At 46.1% G+C, this 15,718-nt stretch overlaps 1 protein-coding gene across 2 annotated transcripts in view; it reads left to right on the top strand.

Moving 5' to 3' along the window:
• The first annotated feature begins 5,878 nt into the window (after positions 1-5,878).
• The window catches only part of CCDC88C (coiled-coil domain containing 88C), a 100,220-nt gene continuing 90,380 nt past the window's right edge, over positions 5,879-15,718 (top strand). For both annotated transcript variants that reach the window (XM_054198503.1, XM_054198502.1), the window contains exons 1-3: positions 5,879-6,255; positions 6,355-6,455; positions 14,487-14,595. In XM_054198503.1, the coding sequence (XP_054054478.1) occupies positions 6,196-6,255; positions 6,355-6,455; positions 14,487-14,595 (270 nt within the window). In that variant the 5' untranslated portion in view covers positions 5,879-6,195. The remainder of the gene's footprint in view (positions 6,256-6,354; positions 6,456-14,486; positions 14,596-15,718) is intronic.

Below are 15,718 nucleotides of genomic sequence, written 5' to 3'. Positions count from 1 at the left end.
AGTGCCCTTGGAAGTCTCTCGTAGAGGTCTGAAAACAGCCGGCTACAGACGGCTGCGATGGCTATTAAAATCCAGAACATGGAAAGACACCCAAGATAGGAGATGCCACATTCATAGAATCATAGAATCGTTTAGGCTGGAAGAGACCTTTAAGATCATCAAGTCCAACTGTTAACCTAGCACTGCCAAGTTACCACCAAACCATGTCCCTCAGCACCACGTCTACCCGTCTTTTAAATACCTCCGGGGCTGGTGATTCAACCACTTCCCCGGGCAGCCTGTTCCAATGCTTGAGAACCCTTTCAGTGAAGAAATTTTTCCTAATATCTAATCCAAACTTCCCCTGGCTTTCCTCTAGGTAGATACCTGAGGTGGTGGTCCCTGCCCGACTATCATCTACCTCCTTGTTAACTTCTCCTCCTTGGAGTGATTTCCTTGCACATGAATTTACAGTTTTCTTCAGCTTTAGCCAGCATAAGTACTTTCCAAAGCCGCTTACAAAATCTTTGGTTGTGCTTGCCTGTTATTCTTTCCTAGCCCCCAGTGCCATCAATATAGACATTGATACACTCTTGTATAACTAAAATGCCAAAACAGCAGTCTGAAAAACAAACAATTCCCTAAAGCATTGGATCTTCAAAATCATGTTCTGTTTTTATAAGGACGTTTGCTGGTGATGATTGACAGGAATTGATACTGGTGATTTGAAAATATTTTCAAAACATCAGTATTAAATCTTCAACACAATCAAAAGAGGTTCCATTTGATGATACATTTTAGTTCTTTCTATGCTTCCCTTTTTCCCTAGAGTGGTCCTATTGGGGGTTCTACTCATCTCGTGATTCCCAGGTAACACTGCCGGCGTAGGTCCTCTTTTACCTCCTGCCCAAGAGAGAGGAACTGAGGAACATACACAGCAGTCATCTGCCTCGGTTATGTTCTGTCCCTTGACAAGGACCCAAGCTTTTGGATAACATCCCATGGCCTTTACACAATTATTTTGGTCCTTTCCTCTTCAGTAATCACCTCCTCAACAGACCGGGCCCTGTCGTGCCTTTTTAAAACCTACAAGACACCTTTCCCTCTGCTGCTGCTTCAGATGATGTCTTTCCCTATTCGATGGACATGTAGTTCCCCCGCTCTTTTCTTTTTCGTCAGCTGCTGTGGCACTCGTTGCTCCTCCGAAGGGTTCGAGTCAAGGAGGTTACGCCACCGTTCCTGCGTTTGCCTGGGATGCGAGTACTCCACTCGTGCTTTGACGCTCATGCAAAGAGCTATAAACCACGGCTGCTCCTTCATCTTCTCCCCATGTCTTTTGATCAGTATTAAACTGTATTGTTTGCCTCGTGTTTTTGACTCTGTATTTATCTTCTGTGGACTCAGAGGTTTATGCGATATTCTGCCCAGACTCTCTCTCCTTGGACTTTAGATGCTGTATTATGTTAATCTTGTCAGGAGCCTGCGCAGCTGGCTTAAATTTCAGCGCTGAGTGAGCATCCCGCCCTGTACCAAAGGTTAAGGCCAGGTTTTCTGGGAGTTTCTCTCGGATACCAGCCCCAGAGACCCTGTAAATCACCAGCCTCCCCCATGCGTTCAGTTCCATCTAAGGTACATAAGCAAATACTTCTGGGGTTTCGGTTGTGTTTTGGTAGCACATATAGTTTTGTTTCTTTTTATTTTCATTCACATTGCTCTAACGCTGTTTCTTTACCACCTTTGTCCAAACAAAATGAACAATATTGAAACCAGCATTTCAGAATCAGATACTGCGAGGAGCAAAGCTATCTTCTCTAATTTTTTTTTCCTGGCACCCATTGTTTACAGTGCCAGAGACTTATTTAAAGTAAACTTGCTTCACAGCTGAAAAGTTGGTTAATGAACAGTAGAGTCGTATTTACAAGAAAGCTGCTAAACAACAGTCTCAAGCAAAGGTGGAGAAAAAAGCCCTTTCCCAATTACCATGAGTTTAACTCTTGTATTGTAACCCTGTAAATTCTGTTATTCCCATCCCTCGGCAACTTACGCTTCAGACAGGGCCTGAATGGCGGAGCTTTGTTGATGGTTGTAATCGTTGCCAGGGGACAGTCTGGGGGAGGTGAATCATGCCATTTACAGTCAGCCTCAAGGAACATTTGGAAATGCCTGAGCTTAGAAATGTCCTTCTGTGGCCTTCGTTGCTGAGAGTCGAGTGTTTTGTGGCTGTGGAAAGCGCTTTAGAAACACACATGATGACAGCGGAGGCTTTAAACGTCCCAGTGTCTTTAGTCGCTTGTAACTTTCTATGTGTTTTAAATCATTGTTCTGGTGCTTCTTACTTCTTTGATAATTATATTTTTAGTTAAAAGCTGACCATGTGCAAATGGCATGAAAAGACAGTTGTTGCTGTTGTCACATTAAAATTAAATACTACAAATTTTCATCATTTCTTCACTGTAGGGAGCATGATTTCCAAATGCAATTGCATGTGTATGTCTGGCTCTGAACTTTCTTGGATATATTCACAGGCATTTATTTTATTTTCTTGGACATATTCACAGGCATTTTTTTTTTTTTTTTTGCCTGCTGTGGGAGGGCAGCAGCTTCAGGTACCACCAGAAGTGAGAACCTGAGCTGCAGGAGGTAGGTGAGGGTTTACAAGCTACATCTTTGGTGAAACACAAGGTGGGGAAATAAAAGTGCTCGTACTTTAAATGATGGGTCACAGTTTGGAGAGAACACAGAGGAGGCAACACGTGCCCAGCTGGGCCTGACAGGTATGACACAGAATTACCGAGGAGAAAAAACCCGATACGGGCAGTTTGGGGGTGTAATAGCCAGGGTATGGGTTCTTCCCAAGGACAGTCCTCCACGTCCCGAGGCTGAGCCTTGGTGGGCTCCAGGGTGAGCCTGGTCCCCGTCCTCTTCAGCTGCGCGGCTTTTACCGACACACAGGGCTCTGGACCAGCCAGCTTGGGGTCCGCAGCTCAGGAGAGAGTTTAGACCCAGGGACTTTGGAAGACTCACACTTTTCTCGGTGTGTTTCAGCCTTTCAGCTCTGCAGCTGGGGGCTGTGGACCCTCGCAGCACTGCGGTTCCCCCTCGTCACGCGTGTTGACGGAGTTTGCCGGTATTTGACACGCTACTTCAGCGCTGCCGTTTTTCAAAACAAGAAAACCGTGATTTCCTGGCGTTGTTTTGCTTTCAGCGCCAGAGGTGGGGTCGCAGCCCCTCCCTTCCCCCCTCCCGCCCCCGGCCCGGGCGGGACGCGCCGCCCGCGCCACCGGCCGCCGCCGCCAGAGGGAGCCCGGGACACACCGGGATCCGGGACCGGGGCCGGGACAGCCTTCCCAGGCCCGACCCCAGCCTCCTCCCGCTCCCCAGCCCCTTCCCGAATCCCAGCCCCTTCCCGAACCCCATCCTCTTCCCGCACTCCAACCCTACCCCCATCCCAAACCTCAACCCTGTTGCCATCTCCATCGCGAACCCCATCCCCATCCCCAACCCTGTCCCCAGTCCCATCCCAAACCCCAACCCTGTCCCCATTCCCATCCCTAACGCTGCCTGCAACCCCGTCCCCATCCCCATCCCAGACCCCATCCCCATCCCAAACCCCATTCCTGTCCCCATCCCCTCCCCTCTCCCGCCCTGCTGCTGTGGCTGCACCTCCAGCACCTGCTGTGCCACTGCTAGAGGCCAAACGTTTTCCGTAATACACACAGTACCCTTGAATGAGGTGTGAGCATCTGGCATCTAATAACATTCCCAGGATGATTTCCTGGGTCAGAAGTTTGGTTTTTATAATTGCACTCCATGACGCACCCTCCCTTTCGATCGTCTCACTGCTGGCAACGCCGGCATCGCACCCTGCAACTCCTGCTTCGTTTCAGGAGTTCGTAGAGGCAAACTCCTACAAGCGAATGGCATCCAAGCTGTGAAAAGTAGGGAAGTATTCCTGCATTTGTAACTCTTGTCTTCTCTGAAGGGGACTGTATCTTTTTCAAATATTATTACGTTGGTTTTCTTTTTATTCTATTCATTAACACACCGCGCTCTGTTGTAAGAACTGCAGTAACAGCTTTAAAATTTTGTTTAATTAAATCCGTTCACAAAACAGGAGATCGCAAGGCTCCAAAGCAGTTAAATTATAGCAGTCTGTCGGAGGTGTTGAAAAGCTATTAGCCATTCTTTTTTTTCCCTTCATACCTGAGCAGGACCTGTTACGCTCAAAAGCCTACCTGTTTGTCCTTCCAACTACAACAGGTGGTTTTCTTGCAATCCTTTCTTCCTTCTAGGTTCAGAAACGCTTAGACTACGTGACTCGCACAATAAAGGGTTAATTTAACCATTTGTACCCTCCTGGTCCATCATCTGGAGAAACTTAAAAGAGAAACAGCTGTACGGGCTTGTAACCGAGCAGCAGCTCACATGGGGCGGGACCGGCTGGCAACCGGGAGTTATCATTCCTTGCTCTACAGGTTTGAGGATCAAAAACACATCGCATGCCTGAAACGGCACGGTCACCAGGTAATTTAGGGCCATTGCCGGGTAATAACGGGATCCATCCAAATGCAAATCCGCAGCCTGAGGCTGGGGCTACTCTTGCAAACTGCTCAGGTCCCTCGGGCAAAACAACAGATGTCCCTCCCTCAGCCCATACAGCAACTGCAAACAGGCGTATAACCACCTCCCTTCCCAAAAGCATGTGTAAGTGCTTAATAACGAACAGAATTTCCCATACGGTTTGCTTGACTGTGTAAGATCCAAAAATATATCTAAATTCAGTACGATCAAACAAGCAATAGACAAAACGCACTAAGAAGCGGCTGATGCAAGGACTGATAAAAACCCCAGAGATTAAAAACTGCAGAGAAAACTATCGGTGAGGAAGGTACGAAAGCCAAACCTCCCTATGAAATACCGTGTTATGTTCAACTTCATATTTCCTCAAAAATTGAGATAAAGCAGTAAGCACCCATATTACCTGGGATTCCCTCCCCCCCCCCCCCCAAGATAGATTCCATCTAAAGACAGAATAAATTCTGTCCCCGCAGGAAAATAATGCACACACGGGTCATTCACCGGCGGAGAACCACCCATCTCGGCATGCCACCACCCATCACCTCGCCGTTACACCACGCGTCACCTCGCCACGCCACCACCATCTCGGCACCGGAGCCCGCACGGCACCGGGAAAGCGGCGCCGAGGAACCCCGTCGGCAGCTCGTTGCGTTTGATTTTTCAAACGTGCACGCAACAGGTTGTGCCTCTCCTTTGTCTCCAAGTTTTCCTTCCCAGGATTGTGCGCTGCACGTTGTTGGAGCATCCCCCCCAAAAAGCCATTCCTGCCCGACTTTATGGGCAGCTTCGTACTTTTTTTTTTTTTTTTTAAAGCAGAAACTTTAAATCCGCGCGTTGGCGTCCCGCACTTGCGCTGCTCCGCGGCAGAGGAGGGCGCAGGGCCGAGCAACGCGGCCACGAACCGCCCGGTGCCCGAGCCGCGGGGTCCCGCATCATCCCGGGGTCCCGCATCTCGCCGGGGGTCCCGCAACACCCACAGGGTCCCGCATTACCCGGGGGTCCTGCACCTCCCCGGGGTCCCGCATTTCCCCGGTTCCAACGGGACCAAGTCGGGGGGTGGAGCGGGGCCGCCCCTACCTCCCGCCTCCGCAGGGCCGTAGAGGGCGGACAGCCGCCGGTGCCCCTCTTGCCGGCCCTGGGCCAGGGGCGACCGCTGCGGGGAGGCGCGACGGGCGGGCGACAAGCGGGCCGGGCCGGTGGCCCGAGCTCCGCACCACATCCCGCCCCCGCGGCCGCCCAGGAGCGCCTCCCATTGGTCGGCGCCGACTCCCTCCGCCCTTCTCATTGGCGGCGGGTCGCGCCCGTCACGGCGCTGCCGCCGTCCGGCTGCGATCGCCGGGGTGAGGGCGCGCACCCGCCGCAGGTAGCGCCGCGGTGGCGGCCGGAGCCGGGCTGTGGGGCCGGAGCTTCGCGCCTCGGCTGCTGGGTCTCTCCCGCCGGCGAGGGGGAACTCGGCCTGTTGCTGCCGGGAGGAAGGACCGCGGCGGCGTCTCCCCCCGTGCCGGGGGCGGAGGAGCGATGGGCCGCGCATTGTTTGCCCTGTAGGCAGCGCCCGGCGGGCAGCGGGGCGGCGGGCCATGGGCGCCGCGCCTTTGTCTCCCGAGTGAGCCGGCCCCGCTCCCGCAGCCTCCCGCCGCCATGGACGTGACCGTCTCGGAGCTGCTGGAGCTCTTCCTGAGGAGCCCCTTGGTGACCTGGGTGAGCGCGGCGGGCGGAGCGGGGGGGCGCTGAGGGGAAGTGGGGGGGTGCGTGCGGCCGCCATCCCCTCACCCCCGCTGTCCTTCCCTCTGCCGGCAGGTGAAAACCTTCGGGGCCCTGGGGAGCGGGGAGGAGGACAGCCTCGGCGTCTACATGGAGCTGGTGGATGGCGTCGTGCTGAACAAGATCATGCTGCAGATGTGAGTGGGCTCCCGGGGGAAAGGGGGGCTTGTCTGGGCCCCTCGGGGGCGGTGGGGGGCTGAGGAGAGGCCACTCCCGGCCCCGGGGCGGCTCCGGCGGGGACGGGTCCGCGGCTTGCAGGCACCGGGGCAGGGACGGAGCGGCGGCTCTGCCTCGTTGCCTTTTAGTTGCTATTTGAATCAACAAAAAAAAAAGGCGGAATCATCCCCCCAACCTCATCCAGTTCTGTAAAATCTGCTTTAACTTTTTTCTAGGTTTTTTTTTTTTGGGGGGGTGGTGGTAGTGGTGGTGTGTGTATGTGGTTTTGTTCTTGTTTTCTCCCCAAACAGTTTAGTTGTTCATACAGGCTTTAGGGGAAGGCAGTATAAATAAGGAAATGAAAGTACTGTATCATGTAAAGCTTTACAGGGAGGACTCCGTCTGAAGTGTGTCTACATTCTCGTCTAAACTTCGCTATTTAATACATGATTCAGAAAAAACCCACCCAACTTCGATGATCTCTCGTTCAGGCAGCAGTGTTGAGGGTATGTCTTGAGGAAACCTATAAATAGGTTAAAAGAGCTGAAAATACCTTAACATGGAAGTGAATGGTCGATAAAACTTGTACATGTTTTGACCACATCCTTTCCTGTTGCTGGTCTGCTGCCTGTAGATCCTGATTGTTTTGTATCATCTCTGTATTTGCTTTTAAATATTCTGAAATGTGTCTGATAAAGAGTTTGTAGAAGAGACACGTTTGACTTTCGGGGAGGAAACTTTTGAAATCACTCAATTTGGCACTGCACTCCTTTAAGTGAACTAAATCAATTGAAGCTTGACCAGTAATTTGCAATGTTAGGCCAAGTCCAAGCACTTAAATTAAGAGTTCATATTAGAATCTTTAAGTGAAATTTTTGAAAAGTGACTTCAAAAAGTCTGACAACCTGTGCCCCACCCACTAAAGTTGGCAAGTTTTGTTATCTTCTGGTACCTATCATCTGCTCCTTTTGAAAAGGTAATCAAATTTCCTTCCGTTTTGATGTTACTAACAGTGGAAATTGTGAACAGGAACTTAGATAGTGAAGCTGGTGAAGATTTGTGATTCGGGACAGAATCCTGATCAGTGTGGTGAAATGTTAGCTGGGATGGAAACATGATGTAAAGACAGCAATTTCCAGCACTTCCCAAGGAGTAATTACACTTTAAAAAGAGACCTTTCTGCAAATTAGAGCCTTGAGTATGAGCATCCAGATCCAGACGTGTACTTTTCCAAGGCAACTGGCTTATGATTTACAAACATTGTGTGTGGCATGGGGGTGACCAACCAAACTATCAAGGAACAGCAGAAGTTGAGTTTGCTGCAGGTTTAACTAACTAAACTATCACTGTTATCTAACATGTGAAAGAATCATCTTATTTCAAAACAAGAAAAATTAGCTTAGTACTTAGTTGCTCTTGAATTTTGTTATTAAATAGTCTGAAGTTATGTGGCTTTTGAGTGACTGTGGTGTTCTTACATTGAATGAACGCATCATTCAGTGTGTTTTAGAAGTGCTTTTATCAGGCGGTGTATGCAAACTGAAATATTTTGTAGTTGGCCATTGAAATATGTCTAAGGAGGCATAAAATTGCTAAAGTCTATGGAGCAACGTAACAATGCTCTGGGGACAAGGAGTGAACGATAAGATCTCGTTGAAATAAGGAAGATAAGCGTATAGGCTGACCGAGTGCAGTGACACTAGTTGGCATTTTGTCGGATATCATGCATTTGTGAGAAATGCCCTGGCATGTGTACTTGCCTTAAGCAGTCAGGAAAACAAGTTTGTTTTTTCTTAAAAAAAAAAAAAAAAAAAATAAAAAAAAAAAATCTTTGCCAGCAGTGTTGCAGAAGATGTAAGTGGGGAGAGCATAAGCAATGTGGAGCAGGAAACTGTCCCTACACAATCAGGGCGCTTTTTCTCCTTTTTAGGTAGCTTTGGCGGTGCTTCTAATGGTGTCTAAGGAGCTTGAAACCAAGAGCTTTCTACTGAAAGCCCCAAACTGTTTAACTTAGGAAGGATCGCGGTTGTATTTATGTATAATAACCCAGCAAGGCGCTCAGCAAAGGTGCTGTCTGTGACCATCACTTTTTCCTGACTTAACCTTTAGAAATTGCAATGCAATTGCTGCTTGCGTGTAAATCAGGAAAGCCTTGCAAGGTGTGTTCCTGCTCCACAAAGCTTCCGGAATAGAAAAATAAATGTATTTTTTAAAATGCTTGCTCATCACCCTTTTCTTTTTTTTTTTTTTTTTTTTTTTTTAAAGTCCTGGTCCCTGAAGATGACTTTCAGTGCTTGGCTTGAGATTTTTTTTCTTGCTTAAATTGTATTAATGAAGGCCTTCGATAAATCTGCTAGAATTTGGTTGTGCCAGGCTGTGACAGTGTTGGTTGTCTGAAAGCACAGATGCGGGCACGCACATGCAGAGAGCAGGGGGTAGCTGGGCTCCCCGTGTGGGTAGCTGTCTCTTCACTCGTGTGTTATTTTCCTTTTAGTTTTTTAGGTTAAATATCCTGCTTGACTACTTACTGGAACACAGATAACACAGACACATGAGCTTGCATCTGAACACCTCGTGTGATGCAGTACTTTGCTGCAGATCAACAGGTTTCTTCCAGGGAAGATTTTGAAAGCTAGATTGTGACTTTCATTATTAAAAATAAAACATTTTTGTCCTGCAGCTAAGCAGACTTTAATCTGTGTCCAAAAGACAGGTGGATCTGTGAAGAAATCCAGCTCTACCTGTTGAGTGGAGATTGCTGAGTGAAAGGAAGGCTTTAGCTGTTTGAGGCGTGAGTGGGCTGTGCGAGCTCAGTCAGCCTCTGGTTTCTGTTGTAATAGGTTGGATTTTGCCCAAAAGGCTGTCTGGCAACTTAGAGTGGGTGGAGAAGATCCCAACAGCTTGGTGTTTTGGTGTCAACGTTTTTTTTAGGCAGTGGGTTCGTATCAGCAGGGCAGCTGTGTCACCAGAGAGATTCATGACACCTATCGCTTTTCCTGGCTGTGTGACAGGAGGTGAAAACAGGGCTGTGCCTTTGCTCCATCCTTGTCAGAACCTTGGCCCTGAATAAAATGTTGTTTGCTCAGGCACATCAAATGTAGCCATGGCACAAGGGCAGAGAAAGGGGACCCGGCCTGGACTTAGGCAGATTCTGGCCATAACATGGTCGGTAGAGGACCTGCTGGTGATCCCTTTGCTGGTGATCCCTTTGCTGGTGATCCCTTTGCTGGTGATCCCTTTGCTGGTGATCCCTTTGCTGGTGATCCCTTTGCTGGTGATCCCTTGCAAAGCAAGACCCTTTTAAAAAGGGAGTTGGGGATTGTTTTATTTCTCAGCAGTGGTGCCTATCTGGTTAACCAGTTAAATCTAATAGGAAGAGGCAGGCAGACAGCAGCATTTGATTCCCCCACTTATATTTTAAAACAAGACAAATGTGCGTGTTTTTTTTTTTTCCACCCCCAAGTCATTTTGCTGTAAGTGGGTGGAGGACACGTTGATTTTTGCAGACTTGCAGTACTGGCTGAATACAGAAATGTTTGTTAATCTTCAAAGTGGAACTGCCCTGTCCTGAGCTTCTGTGTTTCTGGTGGATTTACGTGTATCAGGTTAACGAGCTTCTCTGTGGACAGATTTTCAAGAACTTTTTTTCAGTTGGTTTTGTGTCACTTCCTGGTGTGGAATTAGCACATGGTGACACTGCATGGGCTGCCTCCAGTGTTGCAGTTGCAGCTGTGGCATAATACCTACAAGCATAAGCAAATATTTACCCTGTTTAACTTCTTTTAGAAAGTTTTATTTGGGAAATGATGTGGGGGCTTACACATGCAGGCACACAAGCACTTAAGTGTTTTCATACCGACTCGTTCTAATTTTTCCAATTGATTTTTTTTGTTACGCATTCCTGTTTACTGAATGTTTTGTTAGGAATACATCTGATAAAACCATTTTTATTAAAACCACATAATAAAAATGCACAATACTAGGTTTTTCCGTTTAAATTGCAGCTGTCATGGTTTGTGGTACTGTCAATCTGTCGTCTTTAATTTAGCCCACGTGACAGGAACAGCCACGTTGTGAGTGCCCGCTCTTGTGGTTTGTAGCAAATGGCATGATTACCGGAATGTTGATGATATGTATCTATCTAATTTAAAATCTTATTTAAAGGTGTGTTTTTCTACCATTTTCAATGCAATTTAGAAACCCCTCCAGCCTTCAGTGGCTTCATCCAACGTGATGTCCGAGGAAGGCAGAGTTAGGCTGGTCCAAGAGTGGTTGGGGTATTTGCAGCTAGTGAGTGTCGCAGAATAAAGAGCCTTGGGATGCTGGGCACAGCCATCTCCTCCTGGCGTCTCATAACCCTCGGGCCCCTTACTCATCAAAATTACTTGTCAGAAATTGCTCAAATGGGATTGTCATTTTGAATTTTAAAAATGACAATTTTTTTTTTTGTTGTTACTTTTATTAATTGGTGGCTTAAGGGGTGGCATCTTCAAGTACTTGTGCTGCCGGCCTCACGCCTGCCGAATGGGTCACTTGGCCTCTGTCTCCTGGCCCTTCCTTTCCTCTGTGCTCTTGTAAAAGTCATGAGGTTGTACAAATCAGAGGACTTCTTTAAAATATTTGGGTATATAGTGAGGTTTGAGGCTTTCCTTCTGTTTATTTGGCTTGGGTGGTTTTTTTTTTACTGGTTTGCAAAGTTGCTTAGGCACACCTCAGTCACACCACCTGAGTCTTATTTAGATAACTTTTTTGATCTTAAGGAGTAGGTGGTTTTTAAAAAAAGAGAATTGTAGTTTTCATTATATTTGTGTGTAAAGCAAAGACCAAACATCAAAGGACTGAAAAAGCACCTCACTGAGGTTGTGTTCAGGGATTTTTCAGATACGAATTCCTGTCTGAATGTTTGGGTTACCTGTTTAGTGTTGCAAAAAGTCTCTTTAATTTTCAGTATGATCCTTGGAAAGAGTTTCTTTCTATAAAATTCTTCATAAACAAATTTCACCAACCAAGCTATAACGCGCAGAGTGTGGTACCAACAGCTCTGTCTTCTTTAGGATAGAAACGTGTGTAAACACAGAATTTGCCTCTTATGGTATGATTTTACTCAGGTGCTTTTTTTTTTTTTTTTTTTTTGAGGACCCTGTTTCCCTTTCTTGCTTTTCCCTGCTGTAGATCAGGCTCTTCGGGTTGTAGGGTTTTGAGTACCTCAGTCTCTCTAGGTTTTTAGCCTTTTTCTTTCACTCACTGTGAGATTGGTAAGCATGCCTGATTGGGGGTTTTCTGGCAACTTGCTCCTTCCCTGAGTACAGTAGTTCTGAATAAATGCATGTCTCGAACCTTTGATTCTCATAAGTGTTCATCTCCATGCTTGTTAGGTCAAAAGATGTTTTGCCAGTTCAACTGGATTAAACTGAATTTACCTGGTAAATGGAAAAGAATAAGTCTGTCTTTTTTGGGAACCTCCCACTGCCTCCAGGAGCAACTTTCTGTGGGTCCTCCAGGTTCTTGGCTGTGGAGCTAGGTAGGACAGCAGTGGTCATTGCTTGAGCTTATCTGATCCAGGATTAAGGAAAAATACAGTAACAAATGAAGAAGAAATGGGATATTGCTTGTTGAGAAGGAATTGTTTAGTTTTCCCTGTGGCAGTTTGAAGGGTAGGCTCTGCTGGCCTTCCACATCTTGTGCAAAGGGTCCTCTCTGAAGTGAGCTGAGGTGCTGGATGAAGTTGTTACACCACGTATTCAGAAATCCAAACCATAATTTTTTCAAGCTACGTTCTGATTTCAGAAAAGCTTTTAACTTCCTTGTCTGTGAGGAGGAGGAGGAGGCAGGACTGCCCCAGTGACACTGTGCTGCAGCTTGGCTCCAGGTTAAGAGGCCCCAGAGGTCAATGGCATTAAGGGCTCTTGGGGCAATCAATTACCCTTAATGAAGATGATAGGATAAAAGCTCCAGAATTGCTTCTGAGGGCCTGGTCCTGCCGATGCTTATGTTCTTGGAAGAGATGACAAGAAGATGAGCAGGTCTGGTCTTGGAAGGAGGAGTTGTTCTGTCTTACGTGCTTTTGAAAACCTCATCTGTGTTCTACAGTTACACTGCCTGCAGCTGTTAAGAAATTGCCTCTCCTTTGCTGTGGCTAGTGTGTGTGTTTTGTGGATTTTTGCCCTGTTTTGTGTAGTTTTTGGAAGGGTTGTTGAGTATTGCTCCACTCTATAGCCAAAGCTTTCTCTTCCTGGATGTAGACCTGGGTCACTGCAGAGAGTGATATAAGCAGCGTGCTGCCTACATGAGCTTTCATGTGGAAATGAGAACTGTAGACTGACCCTTCTGTTTGGCCAGCTTCTCTTTACTGTATGTTTCTTCCCTTTCAGCTTCCCAGTTTGTTGTCGTGACCTTGCCTAAAAAGGCTAAGCATCCTTCAGGGTCCAGCATCTGCTCAGGGTACTGAAGGCAAGGTGCTCTCTGAGTTCAAGCCCAGGTGCCGTTGACACTTCTCCCAACTTGTTGTGTTGCAGAAGACCCATACTGTCCAACTGTGTATGGGTATGGCTTCTGCACTCCTGTACCTGAGTAACAGTAACATGGAATACTTATTATAGATTTTACTTTAAAAGCTTGTTACGGTTGCTCCTCTTTTTTTCTCTTTTGTTCATAGCTTATTATAATGCCAATCAGCATACAAAATCCTTTGCTGCTGTAAAGGCTGTGTAGGGTCTTGCTAGTTTACGTCAGTGGCAGTTTTGGTCACCTGTACTTCAGTTTGCTTGAACCCTGGTAGGTAAGTGCTGTGTGTGATGTTATCTGCTGCCAAGGCAGTTTTCTCTTATCTCTGGAATATCTACGTATTGTGTTATATTTATACACACAGCACTGCTTTAGCTAGAGAGGTGCTTCAGGATAGTTCTCTATTTAGAAAAAAAAAAAAAGTAAAGAAAAAGCTCTTTGACATACTTATGTAAACTTTGGCAGATACATTTTAAAAATAAATATTGGATCAGTTCCTCTTTTATTTCCCTTGTCAACGCCTGAGTTCAATATTTGGCTCTGGAAGAGCTGTGAATGGCTTAATTAACAGCCAAAGCAGGGCCCTGGGAGGCAGGTGTTTGGATTGTGTAGGAGTTTGCTGATAAGAGTCTTTATTAGAGGGGAAACACAAAGCTTTGATCTACGCTATTGGCAGATAAAGGTTTTCTGATTCCTTTTTTTGCAACATGTTACGGTGCACATAGAGAATCTAAAGGTGCACATTCATATTAAATAATTTGCAGGGTTTTTTTCCTTGTGTTTTATTTTAGAAATACAATTGTTTCAGGTACAATCTTGTTTAAGTTCCTTTAAAATCAAAACTTGAGGCTTCTTTCCCTAAAATCATTCCACCAACTTTTTCCTGTCTTGCCTATATCTCTACCTACGTTTATATTTTGTTTATATCTTGTAGCCCGGTAGAGCTGTTTTTTTGCGACACAGTGGGTATATGACAGAGATCTAGTTAGATGATATGGATATAATAAAAATGCAGTGCGCCTTTTCCTCTGTATAATACATTTGGCGTTTGCAGTTTGCACAGTGATCTTTGATCGTGTGTTAACACCCTCCTCTTGTCATAAAGCTCCAAAGCCAAGGAAAGCTGGTAGTCTTTCCTAGGGTTCCCTTTATTTGAATAAGATAAACCCCTTATTATCAGAGACTGCTTTGATCTAATGTGCATCAACTAAATATGCCCTTTGCTTCAGGGAAATATAAATAAGGAGGGAAGCTGCCCTGAATGGCTGTTTGAGTTAACCTAAAGTAGGTTACTTTGCGGCACACAGGAAGATTTGCAAGTTATACATAGGTGCAAAGGTAATGAGCGTATTCTGTCATGAATTAATGTATATGTGTCCTGTATAATTATGTCAGCACATTTAATGGGTAAGTTTTTAATGGTTTTCCTGATGGTGCATTATTGAGATGCTAAGTCTTAGTGCTGAGTAAACTGGTAATACTTTATTTTCTTTTTCTTCTTCTAATAGAGATCCTCGACCAACCAACCAACGTGTCAACAAGCATGTAAATAATGACACCTACCTTCGGGTTCAAAACTTGACCATCTTAGTCAGAAACATTAAGACTTACTATCAGGTGAGATTTCTGTTCTCTGCTCGTTTATCTGTGGTGATTCCTGTAATGTTCCAGCTAGTGCAGGGGCTGGTGGCTCAAAAAGAAGCTTGCTACAGGAAATGGAGAGGAAATTGTGTTTGTGTAAAAGTACTTTCAGCCGTGCTTTCCTTATGAAACGACAATACGGCTACCTTCTTTATGGCCAGAGGGTGCTTCCCCGCCCCCCTGTTTTTTTAAAGAGAAATTGTGCTGTGATGGCACTTGAAGATACATGTAGTAAAAAGGCTCTTTTGTGGTGGCGTTGTGGGGTGTGTATGTGGAGGGGTTTGCTGAAATTGGAATAATGTTTTTGGGTATAAAATTTGTTTAAAACAAGGAACCTTCTCTTAAAAGGGGCTTCCAGTAAACAAATCGTTATGAAGAAATGTCTTGAATGCTAGAATATAAAGCTCAAATTGATATGCTATTAGCAAAAATAAATTTGTGCTTATCTTGAAGGTAGACTTCTTATGCTGTGTACCTGTTCTTAGGTGTTAAAGCAGTTGTTTGTTCTGACCTCCTTGTCTAAGAGACTTAAGTGCAGGAATGACTGCAAATTCTCACAAATAGCGCGCTTCTTAGGCGGCATCCTTGAACTGACCGTCAGTGTTCCCCTGCTGTCATAGTGCTCCCCTAAAACCAGCCTGGTGACAGCTGGGAACTTTTGCAGACTCAGATACATGTTGGATGCTGCTGGAAAGCCACAGAACTGAATTCAGTTACTCTAAATAGAATTTCTGTATACACGCTGTTGTGTATATTTAGACTCCTCGGTGAGAGGGGTAACTGTTCTACTGTTTCCTTTTACACATCTTTTGCCAGATTTGAATGCTTTACAGTATAAACCAGGCTGAAAGCACTGAGGACTGTTAAAATGCTCCTCTGCAAATGTGTCCCAATCGTATAATGGACAAAACAACTAAACTGTAGAGGCTGATGTCAGCGTGCTCATCCTGGACTTCATCTTTTCTGTACGTGTAGAAGAGACTGTGTATTGGCTTTGTCTTCAAAATTCAGAATAGCTGTAATGCTTAACTCCCAGTAGTGCCTTTTGATGCCGTTCTCTTCCAGAGCTTGTCTACTGCTGTTCCATGTTATTGCCACT

The sequence above is a fragment of the Rissa tridactyla genome, chromosome 4, assembly GCF_028500815.1.
Source record: "Rissa tridactyla isolate bRisTri1 chromosome 4, bRisTri1.patW.cur.20221130, whole genome shotgun sequence".
Classification (NCBI taxonomy): Eukaryota; Metazoa; Chordata; class Aves; order Charadriiformes; family Laridae; genus Rissa; species Rissa tridactyla.
This window is presented reverse-complemented; position numbering and strand designations above follow the sequence as displayed.